At 38.3% G+C, this 21,421-nt stretch overlaps 4 protein-coding genes across 4 annotated transcripts in view; 3 read left to right on the top strand and 1 right to left on the bottom strand.

Annotated features, from left to right (window-relative positions):
- The window catches only part of CBG11289, a gene marked incomplete at both ends in the record, with an annotated part of 6,461 nt that extends 1,097 nt beyond the window's left edge, over positions 1 to 5,364 (top strand). The window contains 5 exons of the mRNA XM_002635029.1: positions 174 to 257; positions 1,735 to 1,967; positions 2,596 to 2,694; positions 3,747 to 3,873; positions 5,087 to 5,364. Of these exons, the coding sequence (XP_002635075.1) occupies positions 174 to 257; positions 1,735 to 1,967; positions 2,596 to 2,694; positions 3,747 to 3,873; positions 5,087 to 5,364 (821 nt within the window). The remainder of the gene's footprint in view (positions 1 to 173; positions 258 to 1,734; positions 1,968 to 2,595; positions 2,695 to 3,746; positions 3,874 to 5,086) is intronic.
- Positions 5,365 to 5,622: 258 nt separating this feature from the next.
- On the bottom strand, positions 5,623 to 8,086 carry CBG11288 (the record flags this gene model as incomplete). Its single annotated transcript, XM_045236557.1, has 3 exons — positions 5,623 to 6,056; positions 6,663 to 7,956; positions 8,003 to 8,086. The coding sequence occupies 3 exons, from the start codon at positions 8,084 to 8,086 to the stop codon at positions 5,623 to 5,625; spliced, it is 1,812 nt and encodes a 603-aa protein (XP_045094574.1).
- Positions 8,087 to 8,283: 197 nt separating this feature from the next.
- Positions 8,284 to 8,838, top strand: CBG11287 (the record flags this gene model as incomplete). The annotated part of the gene is made up of 2 exons (XM_045236558.1): positions 8,284 to 8,547; positions 8,593 to 8,838. 2 exons carry the CDS (start codon positions 8,284 to 8,286, stop codon positions 8,836 to 8,838), a joined length of 510 nt encoding a protein of 169 aa, XP_045094575.1.
- Positions 8,839 to 15,385: 6,547 nt separating this feature from the next.
- Cbr-tmd-2 lies at positions 15,386 to 19,772 on the top strand (the record flags this gene model as incomplete). The annotated part of the gene is made up of 9 exons (XM_045236560.1): positions 15,386 to 15,445; positions 15,503 to 15,569; positions 17,001 to 17,074; positions 17,120 to 17,248; positions 17,563 to 17,740; positions 17,785 to 18,003; positions 18,197 to 18,267; positions 18,312 to 18,371; positions 18,705 to 19,772. The coding sequence occupies 9 exons, from the start codon at positions 15,386 to 15,388 to the stop codon at positions 19,770 to 19,772; spliced, it is 1,926 nt and encodes a 641-aa protein (XP_045094576.1).
- Positions 19,773 to 21,421: the final 1,649 nt, after the last annotated feature.

A 21,421-nucleotide genomic window follows, 5' to 3' on the forward strand; every position in this document is an offset into this window, starting at 1 on the left:
TTTCCGGCCCGCCAAAATTCTCGACGGGCCGACCAGCTGGCCGGCCCGAGATTTTGCAACTATGCAATAAATGAAACCTTAGTAAGAAAATTAATATTTTTGGTATATCAGTAATTTTAGTAACTTGTCGATGATTCTATTTTTCAGAATAATTTCACCAAAGATATTTCCAGAAAACCAGGACACTGATCAGTGTGGTAAAGAAGAAAAATCGTCGACTCCTCCCACAACCACAACGATAGACGCGACAACCACAGGTATGTACATTGCGCAGAAGTGATCGTTAAAGAAGAGAGGGACAACATTTTTTTTGAGTTGATGTGCAATAAATAGAACCTTAGTAAGAAAATGAAGATTTCTGGCAATTTCTGGTAATTTTAGTAGAACTTGTTGATGATTGCGTTTTCTAGAATAATTATACCAAAGCCATTTCCAGAAAACCAGGAAACTGACCAGTGTGGTAAAGAAGTAAAATCGTCGATTCCTCCCACAACCACAACGATGGTGCCTCTTAAGTTTTTCTTGATCAAAATAATCACTTAGAAATGAATTTTCTTCGCTTCAGTAATTTTGGCTACAAATGGTTCAGGTAAGATCAGCATTAGGTAAAGTACTGAATTGGCTCTTGATTTATTGGTAACTTTTTTCATATTCAATGACTTTTTTTTTAAGTTGGTTAAAGGAGGCCAGACACGAAAGTCTACGGGGTTTTTTCGGGGCGAGATCATGTATTCTGACGGAAAATCGCGCGATTGCGACCCGATGCGCGCTATTTGACGAGCATTTATTTTTTTTTAGTATACACTAAATTTCTTCAATGTTAGGCAACTATTCCCGACTTTTTTTAGTTATTCGGTCATTCCAAGATGTCGCCGCATGAAAACAGAAAAAAAAACGAAAACGGACATCTGGAAGTTGAACCCGCGATGCACGACTGATAGACAAGCGCGCTCACCTCTACACCCCACAGGGCTTTTCGGCTTTTGCTGCTAAAACGATTATGAAACGAGGAGTGGGTGCCGCTTGGAAGAACGGTCGCGTTTTAGCTTCTACAATAACAGGGAGTTATGGTTTGGTGTCCCTTGTTATTTTCTGACTGTACGGTGTCATATATCAAAAAACTAGACTTTTGAAAATTTTCATGTCTGGCCTCCTTTAAGGGATTTTTTGGTTGGGAGCCTATCAAAACTGTTCAAAAATTCTTTCGATCAATTTCCATGAAAAACGAAACGAAACATGCGCTTTTCCATTTTTGCAATAAAATCGGGGGCCTTTACAGGAAAATCTTTGAGTACCCTGCTTCGGGGATCTTTTAATCGTTTCGGTTTCTATAAAACGGGAAAAACTCCGTTCTGTTGTCACAATTCAGCCTGAAACCATGATTAAAACTGCAGTAATTTTATTTGCTGCAGTTGTCGTGGCAAATGCTATGATGCGCCCAATGCGAATCCAAAATTACGATGACTGTTCATGTGGTGAGGAAAAATTTTGAACAGCTTATGCCTGAACTTTGGATCATTTTGGAACCTTGGATCTAAGACTTTTTGAAATTCCTGAGAAAAATAGTTGGTTTTTTTTTTCTTGTCGGTTATTTCGGTCATTAGAAGATTCCGGAATACTAAAGCACGTAGTTCAAATACAAGCAAGGGGTGGATTATTGAATTAGTTTATAGAATGGCCACATTAAAGCCCCGGGCTTATTAGAATCGAATATTCAAACATGAGGATTTTCAGAGCATCATGAAACTGATCCGTGTGACGAAGAAGAAGAACCATCAACTCCTCCCACAACCGTACCAACAACTCCTTCTACGTCTCAAAAGGCTACAACACAATCGACTTCTACTACTAGAACTAGTACGACTACACAGACTACTCCTACATCTACAACCACGCTGGCAGTTTGCCCTACCGACGATAACCGTTATACTCCCATCATAAGGAAAAATGGTTATTGGTGCGCCTTTGTAAGTGTTTTTTTCTCAATTGTGAGTGGTTTGATTAGTCCGTTTCTTGTTCGTGTATTACCACCCTCATCCCAAAAACAAAGAAGAGTTGTTATGCAATAATGCACACAAACTTTGCTTTCAAGTTTTTTTTTATAATCTCACTAACTACAGGGTGGTGCAAAAGTATTGTAATACAAGTTTAGTGCTAGCTGGTAAGCGCTGGATCATTTTTATCGCAATGATTTTATACCTATTAGGTTGGCAGCATTCCTTTTTTTGTTTTTCATGTTTTCTTTTAACTGAGTAAGAAAAATATCGTAACAAAATATGGTATAGAAGTTGATAAGGTTGTGGACCATAACCATCATTCGCCCTGCTCCCATTCCGCTTGCGAACGCGATGCATCTTTTCCTACCCGTTGCTCACCACATTCGTAATACCAGAACTTTTTAATAGACAATAAAAACAACCTCCGAATTCCGATTTTTGTAGATCTTAGGGTGAAAATCGACTAGTAGTAGTAAGAGGAGATTTCTGAGTGGCATGTGCTTCCGTGGACCTAATTCTATCTTAGCAACCATGTTTGGAGTGTTCAACAGGATTCTACTTTCGTCTGCTTGACTATTCCGTGTATGAAATTTTTCAGTCAAGAACCCGAGCATGTCCACAAACTAATTTAAAGTCATTGGAGAGAAATTCGGACTTGAAATGGGCAAAGTTATCCCCAAAACACTCCCGTGTCACGGTAAATGCGTTCCCAAAGAGAATCATGTATTTTGTGAAGAACGAAGGCGATCGCATCTAAAAACTTTTATAATTTCCTTTTAGGAAAGTATTCAGTAAACTATTGACAAATTTACATGTCTATCCGAGTATTTTCGGGAATTCTGAATATGTTACCATAATTTTGGACCACCCTGTACAGTGCGTTCGGTTTTGAGGGTTCTGAACAAAACTGAAAATAATATCGAAGTTAGATTTAGATTTATTTATTTTCAGAGCGGTGACAAACGGTACATAAGAAAAAGGCAGCCCCCTTCACGAGGAGCGCCTAATAAGTAAAAAGAAACAAATAATGGAAAACGGGAAGAATTATATACAGTAAAATATATGTGTTAAAAATAAGGATTACAGCTAGTAGCGAGAAATAGATGAACGGGGTGAGGACGGGGTGAGGAATCGGGGTACATTGGCAGTTATGGCATTCCACATTATGACATTCCAAATTCTGTGAACGCCATTCAATTCAAAATACAATATAACCCCCGCTACAATTTTTCATGTCTCTACCTCTTTTTACACTCCCGTACTAACAAAAATACTCTCCTGTAGGCGTCTAATAATTATAGGACCCCCAGAAAAATGAAAAATGTAAAGTTTTTAGGCAACGAAATTGGACGTTTTCTGTTGGAAACTGTTACAATAGTTTTAAAACATTATATTTTGATCGTTTAAACAATAGTTGAACCCTCTCTTCGAGTTTTAGAAAAAATTATTTTCAGAGATTTTCGTCATTTTTTGAGTTTTCGAAACAAATAACTTTGGTCCTGGGTAACATTTTGCCCTGAAATTGATAGTAACTCTTTTTACAGTGGTCTGGATTGCCCAGTAATTGTTTTTAGATCATTCTGAGCCGTTGTTTGTAATTTAAGCAAAACTGTAATTTAAGTTATTTTGTATTTTGAATCGAATGGCGTTTACAAATTTTGATATCATTTTTAGTTTTTTCAGAACCCTCGAAATCGAGGGGGTCCTATAATTATTGGACGCACTGTATAAGAATTTCCGTAATTTCAGTTCAATCAGCCTACTTCTCGTGATGTTGTACCATTGCCATATAGTGAAGGGGTCGAGCAATGCAGTTTGCTTGGAGCTGAGATGGCTAGCTTGGAAACTGAAGCAGAATCTATACTTTGGGCAAACTGTAAGTTTTTGAATGAATTTTACCAAACACCATTGGCTAAAAGCATATTTGCAAGGGCCGGGTTTTTTTCAGGATTTTTATGACCTGGCCCACCCGATTAGCTAATTTTTTTTTAATTTGAAAAAATTATATGAAACCAGTCGTCTAACGCCCGTTCGGGGCTAAACCTCCTGGCTGCCCTTTTAAAATACTAGCCATCTTATGAAAATGTTTATGCCATGAAACTGTGGTGAAGGTAAAAAACACTAAAAACCAGAAAGTCCGGAAGTTTGGCAGTTTGGCAAAATCCGGAAGTTTGGCAATTTCGAAATGTAGAGTTTCTCAATATCAGATTCTAAAATTCGAAAAACCGGATGTTACCAAAATACGAAAATTCAGAACTAAAATTATTCGGAAGATCAGAAATTTAGTCATTTCAAAGTTTCGAAGTTAGGAAATTCGGAAACTCAGAATTTCTGAATATCCGAAAACCGAAATTCGGAAAATCGGATATAAAAAAGTTTTAAAATTCCGAAAATGAAAAAATTTGAATTCGGAATACCGTTTTGAATTTCCGAATTTTCAAATTTGGACTTACAGACATTCTGAACTTCAGATTTTTCAAGTACTTTTAATAAAAAATTTTCTGATTTCTGAAACTTTGAATTTCGAACAAACCTGAATTTTAGATAAAGTTAAAGATGTTTTTTTTGCATTTTTGTGCAGTTTTTAGTCAGAGTTTTGAAGTTTGGAAAAACAATAAAATTTAGAGGCAGTTTTTTTTTTTGAATTTCCAAATTTTTTCCTTGAGATTGTGTGAATTTGGGATTTAGAGAACTTTTGAATTTCAGAAGTTTTTTATGAGTTATTCACTTCATCACAGTTTCTAAGCTTATAAAAAATGAAACTTCAAAAAGATGACGGGTATTGTAAACGGGAGCCAGGAGGCTTGGCAAACAGATGGATAGTTTACTACAAACAAAGTGGAAAGCTCAGTTTCTTTCCAAACTAATATTTCCATATGTCCCCTTTTTACACGTGCCTCCCTGAATAAAAGATGGAGAACCGAGAATATGGCCGGATTGAAAGTATAGATAGTAGGGACTTACCGATTGTATAGCCAAGGCAGTAGCTGTGCGACATATAACGCTGCTACTAGTTCAACCAGTCCAGAATTCACTTTTAATATGAAAACTCTCGAACCCCATCACGCCCTCCCCAACAATCATTTCAGTAGTACGGCGTCTTTCTCTTGCGTCTTACCCCATCTCTGGTTTTTGGGTCAAATCTGATTACAATGCTACAAGCGAAAGATGGTACTGGAGCGATGGTCAAGCTGATCCGAACATTGATCCACAGCCAACAGTAAGAGACCCAAACGGAAAAATTGCCGCGTTCGTAGGCTCAGACCCAGACACGCCTGCCACACTGGAAGTTGTTTCCCAAAGAGGCACGGGTCCCGGAGTCGTTAATACGGTCTTATGTGGCGTGCCTGGATTGCAGTTTTCCTAGTTATTCTGTTTTTAATTGCTGAATAAAATTGTTGTTTTCCATCTTTCCTCTTACCAAATCCAATAACTGCTGGAACCGGTTTTCACTGTGACTGACCCTCCAAAAAAAGGTACGGACCCCCCCCCCCCCTCATCATCCTGTCAGCTTTTAGCTTTTAAAACCACTCCAAACTCAAACATTTTCCGAGTCCCAAAAATTTGATAAACAGTTGCTTTTATTAAACTTCAATCATTCATAGAATATGAAAACAAACAATTTTCAAAGTGGTTGATTATAAACAACGGACATGCAACCAGCTACTTGCAAGTCAAATGGCACTCCCTTATTTGTGTATTGACCGTCACGGTTGCAATCCAAAAGGATCCTCAAGTCGTCGCCCGCATAATGAGTAGAATTGTATATCTTAAAAAAAAGTCCACATTCGGATACTGAAATCAGTTCTACCTGGTCGTCCGCATTGATTAGAAAAGCTTTAGCTTGGACGAAGGTTGTTTCTACATTGACATAGATGAGACAAGAAATATATACTGAACAACCATCTGGTTGGAAATTACTTCTCATCCTTACTGCGTCCACAAAGAAACTGCTATTGAAAGATGATTGGGTTTCCGCTTTTAAATTGGACCACCATTCATCCGTATATTTATCGTTAGTGAATGGGAGAAAGGTGGGTAGTATGGAGCAGGGACAAGCTGAAAAGTTGAAGGCATCATCTTTTTTATTGATTTATCCGTTTTAAATCCGTGGTTATTTTCTTGTTGATTTCTTAATGATGATTAAGATTAGAATCGAAAACTTCCATATCCAGAAAATAATCACCGAAAAAAAGCCCTTTTGCAAAACTAAGGTGTGATGGAACAATAAGTTTTCTAGTTCGAGAGACGACGTGCTTTATTTCTAGAATATATTTTTTGAATATAAAAAGCTGCTGGAATTACAATCTTTTGTGTAATTTGCGCGTCGGCTGGTGAACTAGAAACTAATTTTTCATCATATCTCACTTCTGAAAGGATTTTCGACACCGAATTTGGTTTCAGATTTTCGTCTCGAATTGGTTTGAATTGGTATAGATTGCATCACCACCAAAAGTAAAACGAAACAGTTGATAAAAGCAGTTATACTTGTGGGCCCATCGCTGGAGGTGCCGCGCCGCTATAGAAGTTACACGATAGCGAAGCGCTGTGTGAACACTATGCACCATCACGTCAAATGAATGCAAATCTCAACTAAAAAAAAATCTCACTCACCCCTAAAAATCTCTTCCCCTCTTCTTTAAAAATCTGTTCTTCGCAACATACCTGTGGTTGTCGGTTCCACCGTTGTGGTAGAAAGTTCAGTAGTTGTGGTGGAAGGCTCCGTGGTGGTGGTCGGAGCTTCAGTAGTTGTGGTGGAAGGCTCCGTGGTGGTGGTGGTAGGAGCTTCAGTAGTTGTGGTGGAAGGTTCCATGGTGGTGGTGGTACGAGCTTCAGTAGTTGTGGTGGAAGGCTCCGTGGTGGTGGTGGTAGGAGGAGCTTCAGTAGTTGTGGTAGAAGGTTTCATGGTGGTGGTGGTAGGAGCTTCAGTAGTTGTGGTGGAAGGTTCCATGGTGGTGGTGGTAGGAGCTTCAGTAGTTGTGGTGGAAGGTTCCATGGTGGTGGTGGTAGGAGCTTCAGTAGTTGTGGTGGAAGGTTCCATGGTGGTGGTGGTAGGAGCTTCAGTAGTTGTGGTGGAAGGCTCCGTGGTGGTGGTGGTAGGAGGAGCTTCAGTAGTTGTGGTAGAAGGTTCCATGGTGGTGGTGGTAGTAGCTTCAGTAGTTGTGGTGGAAGGCTCCGTGGTGGTGGTGGTAGGAGGAGCTTCAGTAGTTGTGGTAGAAGGTTCCATGGTGGTGGTGGTAGGAGCTTCAGTAGTTGTGGTGGAAGGCTCCGTGGTGGTGGTGGTAGGAGGAGCTTCAGTAGTTGTGGTAGAAGGTTCCATGGTGGTGGTGGTAGGAGCTTCAGTAGTTGTGGTGGAAGGCTCCGTGGTGGTGGTGGTAGGAGGAGCTTCAGTAGTTGTGGTAGAAGGTTCCATGGTGGTGGTGGTAGGAGCTTCAGTAGTTGTGGTGGAAGGTTCCATGGTGGTGGTGGTAGGAGCTTCAGTAGTTGTGGTGGAAGGTTCCATGGTGGTGGTAGTCGGAGCTTCAGTAGTTGTGGTGGAATGTTCCATGGTGGTGGTGGTAGGAGCTTCAGTAGTTGTGGTGGAAGGCTCCGTGGTGGTGGTGGTAGGTGCTTCAGTAGTTGTGGTGGAAGGCTCCGTGGTGGTGGTGGTAGGAGCTTCAGTAGTTGTGGTGGAAGGTTCCATGGTGGTGGTGGTAGGAGCTTCAGTACTTGTGGTAGAAGGTTCCATGGTGGTGGTGGTAGGAGTTTCAGTAGTTGTGGTGGAAGGTTCAGTAGTTGAGGTGGAAGCTTCAGTAGTTGTGGTGGACGGTTCTATGGTAGTGATGGTGGAAGATTCCATGGTGGTGGTGGAAGGTTCTGTGGTGGTTGTAGAAGGTGCCATCGTTGTTGTCGAAGGTTCAAAAGTTGTCGTGGAAATGGGTATAGTGGTGGTGGACTCGATCGAAGTCGTAGACATCGGCTGAAATAACCTTAATCTCAATTTGAAACGGCGAAGCTTTACTCACTGTAGGTGGTGCGGTGGGTGCAGGCCCACAAGCAGCATCAACCTGCGCCAATAGCGCAAAGAGAAGGAACACTTTCAAACCCATTGTTGAAGTGATTTTCCACTGGATTCGATCCCTTAAATTCACTTTTCCGGCTTCAACAATATGATAATTAAGCCACATGAATAATGAGAATCCTCCTCTTTTTGCAAAATTAAAAAGAATCTCTCTGCGCCTCTCAAATCTCTTTATCGAAGCTGATGTGGTTATTTCGGTATCAGTGAAACAATAGAGAACAGAAAATGAGTTCTACTTTGATCCTGATCTTGATGCTCACTGCAAATGTGTTGGCTGAAAGTGGATCGGATTCTCGAATGTGTAAATGTCCAATGTTGAAACAAGTCGACGCAGAAGTATACGGGCAGATGAGAGGATCAACTAAGGACATCCCCATGTTTGCTTCGTTGGATATTGACTATGGAGACAACTGCACTTCAGTCACCATCACTTGCAAATATCCAAGATTCACAAGACACCGTTCATCCGTTTATTACACAAACGGAGCCGTAAGTTTCATATAGACTATTTTACGAAAATTTTAATTTTTTCAGAACTTCTCAACTGTCCGCCGCTATGATCTTGCTGACAAGTACAGTATTCGTTGCAATCAGCTCACTGGAGTATGGCTGTCGGAAGAAAACTCGGAGATAACCTATATCCAATGCGCCTATCGTCCAATGCTTGTCAACAAAGTCGTCTCGGGAGTATGGGAAGAATTGGTCCGTCTATACAAGATGATTGTTAATGTTATCAAAGTTAACTTTGGGTTCGCCAAGTTCATTGTTGGTTTTGATTAATTTTCTTGGAATAAAAATTTTGATGATTTAAAGAAAGTGTGTTGTATTGTATTTCTTCAATTGTCTTTTTCACAAAACGGTCCAACTTGATAAGAATAGGGAAGTCGTGGGAAGCCGCTGAGACAAGAGCGACGTTATGATTACGGTATTTCCTCCCAATCCAAACCATCAACGTTGAGTTCAATCACCGTAAAACCTGTATTAGAAGGGCTTATTTAATAGAAGGGCCTTCTCCAAAATGTGTTGTTCAAAATTCAAAAGTTCCGTACGTTTTCAGTGAAAAATATTCAGGAAAATCATAAATTTCAGTTTAAAAAAATCCATTTCAGTAGAACTTATAGATTTCCACTGATTTTGAACGGAAATTCAATGAACTTTTCGATGAAAAATTTCAGATAAAATGGCTGGAAGAATAGAAGGGCCCTCCGGAGGTACCTTGGAATAATAGAAATGCTTAACAAATTTCGATATCTTTCATAGAAATAGTTCAACTCAAAGTAAATAGTTTGGAGTAGACTTCTACTAAAGGAAATACGGTAGATTGGAAAATATGCCAATGTAAACAGGTACATATGTATCTAGTAAGGCTGCACTCATCATCGCCAAGGTGGGTGGGCACAGTATCCAAGGGTACATCGAAAAAGGGTACATCGACTTCTTAGGGTACATTGGTTCCAAGGGTGCCTTGTATTTTGTGGCACGTGTGGAATGACGAACAAAGAACAAAATACTCATTCACAGATTATTTTGGTCCCTGTTCAAAATCATAGGCTTAGGCTGAAACGACCTGTACCCCAAGATCCTATGCACCACATGAACCAATGTACCCTAAGATCTCGACGTACTTTCGATGTACCCTTTTTCGATGTATCCGTGAATCCTGGGCCAGGAGATAGAGTTCTAACTATTCACCGGACCACCAGCCCTTCATCGGAAACGGGATTTTTTGTACCGTTTAAGACACCTCTAATCTCAAAAAAAGACATTAATCCATTTCCAGATCATTCGAATACTTTCCGAGAATTTTTCAGAGTCCAATTTTTTGATATCCAGTTAGTTTCTCCTCTCTAAACAGAATACACCTTCCAATTATCGTCATCATCTGAACAATGAGCACGTCTTTCATAATTTTCTTTCCTTGATCTTTGAAGTATTGATCTACCCTCGAAACATTCAGAAACAAAAAACCAACACCTACACAAAATTTAAAACAACAAATTAATATTCATGAGTTTTTGGTTTCCTCTGCAAGTATATTCAAATTTTCATATGAACTGAAAGTTTGGAGTTTGATGAGGATAAAAAGATTAAGCTAGGATGTTGCAAGATATCAGAGAGACATTTTGTTTGCCAGAATCCCAAGAAGGTTGGAAATGGACGTCTATGAGAAGCTCCCCAGGGTTCAAATGATCCGAAATTTTGACGGAACTGATATTTTTAACATATCGTCAGATGATGAAGATGTTCATTTGAGATTTCAGATATCTGATTGGTTCTTTGTATTTCCGGGTTTTGAAGTCTGTGGTGGAAATGGGAATAGGCTCATAAAAATTTTGAATCTCTCAGAAAAGATTATCCTTTTTCAAAAAAGTTATGATTGTTTTTTCGTCGAACAAAGAACTGAGTGTAAAAGTTAACCAAATATAGTTTTTTCAGGGATCAAAAATTTACGAAAATACAAAAAAAATTATTTTATTCAGAAAATCAACAAAAAAAGAAATCAGAAAAGTTATATTATACTGGTACAAAAAAACCAAAGCTGTAATAGAAAAATGACGATGACCGTGGATGAAAGACCCAAAAAGACAACTACCGTAACCTAAAAATAGTCCACAATTTTCCACGTGGTCGGGACTTTGACATCCGGGTTGCAGACTACTAAAAAGAAGAAAAATAGAAAAGCCCCTCTAATAGAAGGGCCCTACGAAGGTACCTTGGAACAATAGAAGGACATGCCCTTCTAATACTGGTTTTACGGTATCTTATTGACTGGTACTGTATTCGAATACTGAACTTGAAGAAGTTCATTAGGAGAGATAAATGCCTGTAATTTGTCAACAGTGTATGAAGCTATTTACAAAAAAAAACAATCTGTGAACATTTCTGATTGAAATATTAATCTTATCGGCCGGATGTTATAAGAAAACAGGTTCATCCAATCAACCAATTTCCCCCACCATACCCAACTAATTCACCCCTAAACCCCAGCTACAAAAATGAAACTCGGTAACATTCATCTTCTGCTACACACTCGAAGGAACGTCTCTGCTTCTCTTCTCCTCACCTCATCCGTCCGATTCTCCGATGCCTTCTCTCTGTCCAAAGGAATGTGTGTAATATCTGTTGCATTGTCTGTGTCTCCTTATCCTACCTGAACACCCAACACGCCCGCAAGAAGCTTCTTCTACTCTATCCTCTTTCATCCTGCGGGAAGACACAACTTTTGCGCTTCTTTTCTCACTATCTCCCTCTGGCTTATCCAGTTATTGATAATATGATGCTTATTTCACTCAAGTGTTCGACTCGACTACTTGACACTGACACCATGATCGGAGCTTTAATTTTTGATCGCGCTCAGATATCTTTTTATATTATTTTCATTGCGAGTCGAGCTTCTGCAAAGTTTGATTTTTTGATTTTTTTTAGCCATCTGATAGAACGTTCTCTGTGGTTTCTCATCCTACACATTGAATTTATTTTTGGCGGCCGGCCGCAGCACAGCTAACTCTCAAACCTTATTGCCGTAAAACCTGTAATAACCACTGTCAAGTTTGAACTAACTTTTCTCGGTTCCTGTGCAAGATATCGAAAAAGTGTCAACTGATAAAATATTTGTGATATTATGGTGAATAATTTATCAGTTGACAACTTTTTGATATCATGGCCAGGAATCGAGAACTGTTTCGAAGTTAAACATTAAGGGGCCCCTTCATGATAGTCTCAAAATGAGTCTCAAAATCCATGGATCCCTTCTCTCTTTTGAAATCCATGAATCACCCTAATGACCTCGTTTTGTTTTTGTTTTTCCCCTTCTCCACGTCATAAAACGACCCACCAAACACCATATGTTCCAGACCAGACCCAGTTTTTTTAGAAATTCCCACAAAAACCGTTTTATCCCCCCTTTCTGAAAAAAAAACCGCGAAAACATCTGAAAGTCGTTCTCTCCGCCATCTTTCAAGTTTAATAAACTCATCGTCTTTCATTTTCACTTAAGTCCGGTGCCGTCCGTCCATTACTACGTCAAGGTGTCTAACAATATCCCTCCCTTCCACTCCAATCTTTCAACCCCGATCTCTCGGCTTTGTGTTATCTCGAAAAGTTAGTTACTCTTTCTCTCTATCTCATCTAAATGTTTGCTCTTCATGTGTCGTAGGCAATATGTGCTTATACTTGATTTTTTTTTTGAAAAGTTTTGTTAAGGTATTTTCATTTAGAAGTTTTGCTTCAGTTAAAAGCGTTGGTTATTGTAGAAAACTACTGTAAACACTCCAATAGCCCAAAACGTCAATTTTGAGAATATACATCTCGGTTAATGTGAAAGATATCAATAAAGTGGTCAACTGACAAAACATTTTTGGTATTATGATAAACATTTTATTAGTTGACCAGTTTTTTGTATCTTCCACAGGAACCGAGATACAGTACTGATCAAGAAAATATACAAAAGCGCGTGTTTTAGTTAATTTTAGGTGATTTTCCGGAGCCTGGAGCTTAGCTATCAAGTCTCCAATAACTTTGAAAATTTTGAAAAATGTAAAACAGACATAGATTGAAAACTTTGCATTTACAGAATTTAAAAAAAGTTTCCAGTTTTTTTCCGTTATTTGCCGATTTCTGAAAGACACTAGCTTTTTCCGCGTTTTCAGCACAAGAAGCGGCCAAAATGGTGTCGTTCAGGAGTCGGTAAATAGATGAAAAACTAGGATTTTTTCATAAAATTCTGTGAACGCAAAGTTTTAAATCCAGGTCTGTTTCACACCCTCCAAAATTTTCATAGTGATCGGAAACTTAAAAGCCGAGCTCCGGGCTCCTGAAACAGACCGAAAGCCAACTGAAAACGCGCTTTTGACTTGTCCGTCGAACAATTGTTTAATATGTATTACAGTGCCTAAAACCTTCACCTCTTGGAAAATCTATGTAAACTTTTTTCATTCTTCCTCATTTTTCCGAATTTCCCTATTTACACATACTGGACAATGATCAGAACTCAAGTAGAATGGAAGGGGGCACAGTTGGCGCGCTTCTCGGGATTCTCATTTCCCAAACTTTCCTTTTTCTCTCTCTCTCTTCTCTCTCGATTTTCCTCATCTTCTTTTCCTCTAATTATATGTACATGCCATTCTATTTTCTTATTCTCCAACACCTTCTTCTTCGTCTTCATTCCAAAAGGTGTGTCTTTCCATTCTCCTCCCTCTAATTGCCCTTTCACAATATGTCGACAAGTACTAACAACCGTTATTCTTGTTTTCCTCCAACTACCTATTTTCGAAACAGATTTGTGGTGTAGTAATAATGTTTCTAGAATCTCTATCTTTTCAGGAGGATTATAAAAAATTTGCAATTCAATTTTTTTCGAGTTTTTTACTACTTTGTGATTGTGACTTTGCACACTGTTTTTGTATTGTTTTTGTTTTTGGTAATCGAAAATCAAATGAAATAATATTATTCTTAGAACTCCGCAATTTTTTATAGCTGAAAAACAAACGATTCCAAATTTAACAATCGTTTCTGAAATTGCGAAAATTACTGTAAACACTCTAATAGAACGCCTCCTCTAACGTTTAACTTTGGGCTCAATTATCTCAATTTCTCTGAGAGATATCAAAAATTTGTCAATTGATGAATTGTTAATCATAATATCGCAAACATTTTATCAGTTGACAAAATTTTGATATCTCTTAGAGGAGCCGAGATATATGAGCTCAAATCAGGCAGTAGGGAGGTCCTTCTATTACGGGGTTTGTGGTATTCTTTTGAATTCGATAAGTTCATTCAGCTTAAGTAGGATTGAACGATTTCAAAATTATCAACCGATTTAGAAAATGCAAAAGAATTATTCTATTTTAGACCTCATTAGGATTTTGTGCATATTTTAGTTTTCTGGTGTTTTGGAATCAAATTCAAAAGAAGCTCACCCATTCAAACCGCCAACTTTGAACTCAATTATGTCAGCTCCTGTGGAAGATATCAAAAGTTTGCCAACTGATAAAATATTGGTGGTTTCATGATAAGTAATTTATCAATTGACAAAATTTTGATACCTTTTGAAAGAGCTGAGATAATTAAGCTCAAAGTTGACAATGTGAAAGCCTTTCTACGACGGGTTTCACAGTTATATAGAATACAGAAATTTACTACAGCTTGGGAATGAGCTATTTTCGATTTTTCAACTTTTTTTGAAAAAACAAAAAATTACTATATTTTAAGCATTATTAGGATTTTAGCCAAAATTAGAGTTTGGAATTGAGATACCGTATTCCCTCGAATAGAAGCTCACACATTCAAACCGCCAACTTTGGACTCACTTATCTCGGTACTTGTGAAAGATATAAAAATATTCTTAAGTGATAAAATATAGGTAGATTCGATAAATAACTGTTAAGTTTTGGGTAGCGTTCACAGGAAGAGTTTTTTGAGCTTAATGTTGACAGTTTAAGTGGGCTTCTATTAGAGGAAATACGATAATTTTGTACTTAGGCCTCCATCAGAAACGTCAGCATTATCAAGTCTGATTTTCTGTTTTGATGAACTTTTGATCTCTTCACTTCATTATTTCATTCAAATCTTTTATTCAATTCTTCCATCATTCAAAACAATTCACGCATGTAAAATTTGCAAAAATCTCATGAAAAGAGAGAAAGAGCGAGATGAACGCAAATATCTCTACATTTCTTCTCGATCTCTATTTCCATGGAAAACACACACGAAATATATGTGGTAGATGAGATATAAATATTGGCAAAACTGTATTTACCTATATCTGCTTCTCTAATTCTCTCTAGTTTTTTTCTGTATATCCTCATCTCTTCAGTATTATTAGCTCCTCTAGACAAAAAGTAAAAGTTATTTTTTAAAACTCCAAGATTTTTTTGTGTCAAAAAACGGATCAATAATGTCATAAGGGAGACTGAAAGTCAAAGGGAAATGGTCAAAGTGATGTGACATGAAGAGAGAGAGAGAGAGAGAGAGAGAGAGAGAGAGAGAGAGAGAGAGAGAGAAGCGGGTGTCAGCTGTTCCAGAGATTTGCAGTTCAGTGTGATCAGTTTCGTAACTCTTGACTCTTTTCTATCTGTTATACTTATGATTTATTGGATTTTCCAGAAAATTTTTGAAAAAAAAGAGCTTGTGTAGTTCGAAAAATGAACTCTAGTGCAGGATAGTGCTTTGAAATTCGATCCTAATTTTTGCTGAAATCATTGTTTCGAAACTCACCTGAAGTCTTTTTCCGATTTGATCTACGGTTTATCTATTCTCTTTCTTACTTTCAATCAATTTATGTTCCAATCAAAACATTTTTTCTTATAGATTTTTTTCCAGAATCCAGATGGAGGAAGAACTCCAGCAGCTACGCACAAATGCGTCATCAGACTTGATGACGGATGAGGTAAGAGGGGATTTTTGCGAAATGTATTTTTCTGGGATTTAAAAAATCGGCTTACAGGATTTCATCGCCACTATCGAATCGATGGGTGTCGAGGCTCAGGAACGGGAAATTAATGATTTGTTGAGTGAGTTTTTTTTCGGGTTTGTGGGATGAGCAAGGTATTACAGAGTTTTTGGAAATTCCTAGTTCATTATTTTTTCTGTCCTGAACACTATATCATAAGAAAACGAGTTGTCAAAAATTGGACGATTTTCAAAATTTCGAAAATGCAAAGTAGAACAAACGACTTCATACAATTGGATTTTTAACCAAACCGTAATCGGATACGGGAAATTACACTTTACTCGAACAATACTTTTAAAGGAGGCCAGACATAAAAGAAAAGTTTTACTGATATTTTGCATAGAGAACCCCCATGAGGGGTTGAACTCATGACAGGCAGCTCAGGGGTACAGCGCCGCTACCGGCTGAGCTACGGGGGCGCGAAGGCGCCTGCCGACCGATGGTCTACATAAGCGCGGCGCGATTTCGTCCCACGAACTGTCCCCCGAAATATTTGCTGTCTCGCCTCCTTTTAAAAAAAGATGGAGGAGGTACGAACATTTGAATTCCCGCGCAACAAAACCGACTACGGTGGCGGGCCACCTTTTCTATTTCCGGACAATCTCCGATTTTTATCACCGCCACTCAAAACACTACTTCCTGCCACCGTGGCCTAGGGTTTTTACTGCGCGGGAGTTCGAATCCACGTCCCTCTTCGTCATCTTATTAGCATATAAAATTTTCATCGTCAATAGCGTTTTTCGGGATCGGGTTTTTTCAAAATTTTCAATCATTTTTGAGATCGAAAAAAAACCGTAAAACCTTTAATAGGAGGGTCCCCAAACTTTCAACTTTGAGCCAATTTATCTCGGTTCCTGTGAAAGATATCTAAAATTTGTCAACTGATGAAGTATTTTTAATATTATGAGAAACATTTCATCAGTTTACTATTTTTTGATACCTCTTACAGGAACCGAGATATATGAGCTCAAAGTTGGCGGTTTGGGGGGCCTTCTATGAGAGTGCTGACGGTAAGTTTTCAAACATTTTAAACGTTTAGTCGGACTCTCCCTTTCAAATACATCTAACTTAACCAATTCCGAGAAAAAAATTACTGTAGAAGTTTTCAAATTCCTCACTAATTTTCAAATCTATCGAGAAAAAAACCCATTTCAACTAGCTCCCTCTCTGTGTCCTCTAGACGAGCAGAAAACGTCGAATCAACACACTCACTGTGAATTTCCAAGAAAACACCTCATATTTACCAATAGGATTACCGTTTTGAACGGTCTCTGTCTCTCGACAGTCTTCTCGTTTCCATCTCTCTCCATTTCGTCTGACCATTTTTTTTCGTGCCGTCGTTTCCTATATTTTCCAAAAAAAGTGAGAAAAAACGACATTTCTGGTACTTCTCTCCCCGGACTCTTGCAAAGTACACAACTCTCCAACGAAAACTGTTGAAAGTTTTTCATTTTTTCAATCACCACCCAAAGTAAACCTTTCGATTTTCCAGAAGCAATGCACGAGAATCGAATTGTCTCGTGGGATGAGGCTGAGCGCATTCTAATGGAGACCGATCAGACACCAGTGAGTTAAAGTGGTTTTTATATTGAAAATTGAGCACAATTTCAGATCAAATGTAGCTTACCAGAACAGACAAGACCCACAGAGCCAGATAACGAAGTGGATGTCGATCAGTGTATTAAAAAACTTCTCGACAATGATCCATCGTTGAAAGAAATCAATTTGAATAATATGAAGGTATGTAGAACACCGCTCTTGACGCACACTTTGAGCTCAATTATCCCGGTTCCTATAAGAGATATCAAAAATCTGTTAACTGATAAAATATTGGTGATATCATGATAAACACTTCATGTGTTGACAGATTTTTCATAGCTCTCATTGGAACTGAGATAATTGAGCTCGAAATTGACAGTTTGGTTGGGCTTCTATTAGAGAAAATACGGTAGCTCTGCGGTACTGAAAAAGTAGATATAAATTGAAGGATTGGTTTCAGAAATTCGATTGATACTTCTCAAAAATATATGTTATCCCGTTTTTGTAAATTTCAGAGAACCCCTGTCCCAGCCATCAAACGGCTACTAGAAGCATTGGCTTATAACGAACACTGTGAAAGAATTTCTCTGGCCAACATGGGACTATACGATCATGATATCAACGTCCTTGTCACAGTCATTGAAATGAACCAGGCTATCAAAAAAGTGAACCTGGAGACAAATTATTTGAGTGGTTAGTTGAACAATTCATCTATTGTCAATAATTGAGTGTTTCAGGAGACTTCTTTTCAAAACTTTTCAAAGCCGCACTTGTCAACGAATCGGTTGAAGAGATCAAGGCAGTAAACCAAGGAGTCTCATTCTCAACGCAATCTGAAAAAGAAATCATTGATGCGATTGTAAAGAATCATGGACTCACAAAAATTTCCATTAATTTCCGATTACCCGAAGGAAGGCATAAGGTGGAGAATGCAACATTGCGAAATGGAGAGCTCAGTGAGTATTAGTAGATGTCAAGTTTAATCTCAATTATCTCGGCTCCCATAAGAGATATCAAACGTGTGTCAACTGATAAAATGTTTATGATATTATGATAAACAATTTATTTGTTGACAACTTTTTCATATCTTCCACAGGAACTGAGATAAAATGGCTCAAAGTTAAGTCAAAAAAAATGTGATTTTTATAGAACGAATAAAACGACGAGAAGCTGCTCAAAAAGCGCGATTGGAAGCCGAGGAACTTGCTAAAAATCCAGTGGTAAGGTTTTATTCAGTTCCATCTTCCCTACTCCAAAATTTCAGCCAAAATTGGCACCGGAGCCCAAAAAGGCAGAGCCGGAGGCCAAGAAAATTGCTCCAAAGGTTCGTTTGACAGTGTTCTGAATGAAACGCATGGAGTGAAGATTCAGAAAGGATTTTTTTCGACTAATTTATAGTACTTTATGTCTAGCCATATTATCTGTGATGATATTTTTCCCGGTTTGCAGTGTGTGATAATTCCTATCCATCTCCCTTCTATCTCAACTAATTATTGACAACTTTACTGAAATTTTTTCGATTCGACTGTATATAAAATTTGTCCTTTCTGTCGTTGGTTTCAGATTTTCAGATTTGTCCTTCGTCGACTTTATATGTGATTGCAGTTACGAATACATGTTCCTAAAACTTTTCCATCATTCATAATCCCTATTTAAGATTCCCATCGCTCCAAAGTCCTTGGTATCTCCCGAACCTAGACCTTCTGCCGCTTCAAAAGCAGCTCCAGTGGTTGCCACTGCTCCACCAAATTCTACGATTCTAATGAAGCAGTTATCATTCCAAAGGGCAAGTCGAGAATCTGAAGAGGACACGGAACTGGTTGCTCCACCTCCTGCTCCGGAACCACCGAAGAAGCTGGCGATTCCCAAGACTTTTATGAAGAAGGAAGAAACTCCGACGCTTCAGAAGGTTGCGAAGAGGCCAACACGACAGTGGGAACCAAAGAAACAGGAGTCGTTGGAGAAGGAAGAGGAACAGAAGAAACCAGAAGTCATGAAGAAAGAAGAGGTTAAGCCAGCTCCAAAGGAAGATGATAAGCTTCCTGCTAAAGTTGAGAAGAAACATTGGGAACCGAAAGTTGCTCCCGTCCTGGATGGATATGCTCCGATCCTTGATGTATCTGGAAATGCAGCAGCCACAACTGCGAAACCCATACTTGACGGTGCAGCTGCTAAAGTAAGAAGGCCGCCTATCACAGCTAAAAACATTTGGGAGCAAAGAATGGCGAAGATCGAGAAGAAAGAGGAAAAGAAGAAACCGTTACTTTCGATTCAAAAAATCAGAGAAATGGAGAAAAAGGATGAGATCAAAAAAGAAGAGGATGACAGGTTGGAGCAACTTTTGAAGAAGGAGAAAGAGCCGAAACGATTGAATAACGAGCATAAGAAGCTTTTTGAAAATGGGACAACTGCAGAAAAGCCAGAAAAACCAGAGAGACGACACGTACAGAAGCTTGTTGCGAAGAAGCCAAACTCGATTCTGAATCAGTTGGAATCGACGAAAATAGAAGGAGAAAAGAAAGAAGAGACAAGGCCGACTACAGTAATCCGAAGAACTGTAATGAGGAAAAAAGAGGAGCCACCAAAGGAGACAGAAGCTAAAGAAGTTGAAAAACCAAAAAGGAGATTGGTTCGAAAGAAAAAGGTTGTGGAGGAAGATGCAAATGGGACCAACGGACATCAACATCATTTGACAAGTGCTCCACCACCGCAAGCGGTGCATTGAGATCTTTTTGATTTGAATAAGAAAGGAGGATTACGGTAGAAAACATACGACTCCAATAGAATGCCTCCGTTTACTTGAGCTCATTTATCTCATTTCTTTTGAAGATATCAAAAAGTGGTCAACTGATAAAATGTTTGTCATAATATCACCAAAATTTTATCAGTTAATAAGTTTCTGATATCTTTCACAGGAACGTAGATAATTGAGCTTGAAGTGCAAGGGTGGCCTTTTATTGGAGTGTATTTCCTATAGCTCTGTTTTTACCGTAATCCTCTTGATTCTTTTCAAATACAGTACCCAACAAAAGTATCTTACTTTTTAACAGTTTCAGTAAAAACAATTAACTTTATGATTATTCAAAAAATATCAAAAAGAATTATACCGTAAGAACTCTAATAGAGTGGCCCCAAACTTCAGACCCATATATCTCGGTCCCTGTGAGAGGTGTCAAAAATTTGTCAACTGATAAAATATTTTTGATATTTGGATAAACATTATTTCGGTTGACAAAATATTCCTATCTTTCACAGAAATCGAGATATTTGAGCTCAAAGTTGAAAGCTAGGGACCCTCCTATTACAGGTTTTACAGTATTCTGAAACTGTCCCTTAGACTATCTGATGTAATTAATGACCGAAAAAATCCTCTGCTTTTCCTTGTGATACAAACATGTACTGAATTTTTACTCTCTTATCATTATCATTTCAAATTTCCCTCCTGCCTTTTTTGAAAACTTCTGTATTTAATTTTCCCTTTTCTCCACTTCTCTTTAATTCTCACAATGTCTCCCATAACTTATTAATGAATGAATCCCAAAACCCAACGTCTTCTAGTTTTCTTATTCTCAATTTCTGGAATTTTCAGATTGGCGTCATGGTGGAAGAGAAACAGTCGCCACCGATGCATGTGTACAAATTGAATCGTGGACTTTCCAAGGATGTGCAATGAGATTTTCTGTTGATTTCTTACAATTTTTTTTCTGTGAAAAAATCTGACCCACTTAATGTTTTTCATCGGGAATGCTTTTAAAAACAGATAAACCTGTGAATTATGTTCTCTGAACTTCTTCTGGTCCATTTTCTCTGAATTTAGAGGAAAATTTGGGTCGTAAAATGTGCAATTTTCTGAGAAATGGGGCAGGACATTTATTCCTCTCAATTATTCATACATTTGCGTTTTTTCGAGAAACGGAAATTCAAATTTTTCTTTCGGTGCACTTTGGGAAATTGAAGGTGATTCACACAAAAAACGTAGGAAATTTTTGAAAAAAAATCATCAAATGAGAGAAAGCGAGGAAGGATCTGGAGTCNAGATAATTGAACTCAATGTACACACATAGTTTCGGCATCTAGGCATTACCTACCGTATTTGGTATTGAAACAGAAGTTCGTGACCTAACTTGATATATCTAGCTTTCAGTGATATCGGTCAAAAAAATTAGCAATTTTCGGTCCGCACTTTCGCGTGATGGTGTTTGCACAAAATGCAATTTTTTTCCACCATACCGTACTTGCTCCAGTGGAAGCCGCGCACTTTGAGCTCAATTATCTCGATTCATATGAAAGATATCGAAAAACTGTCAACTGATGAAATATTGGTGATATTATGATGAATAACTTATCAGTTGACAAATTTTGATACCTTCTGAA

Source organism: Caenorhabditis briggsae, assembly GCF_000004555.2.
Source record: "Caenorhabditis briggsae complete genome, chrV, whole genome shotgun sequence".
Lineage (NCBI taxonomy): Eukaryota > Metazoa > Nematoda > Chromadorea > Rhabditida > Rhabditidae > Caenorhabditis > Caenorhabditis briggsae.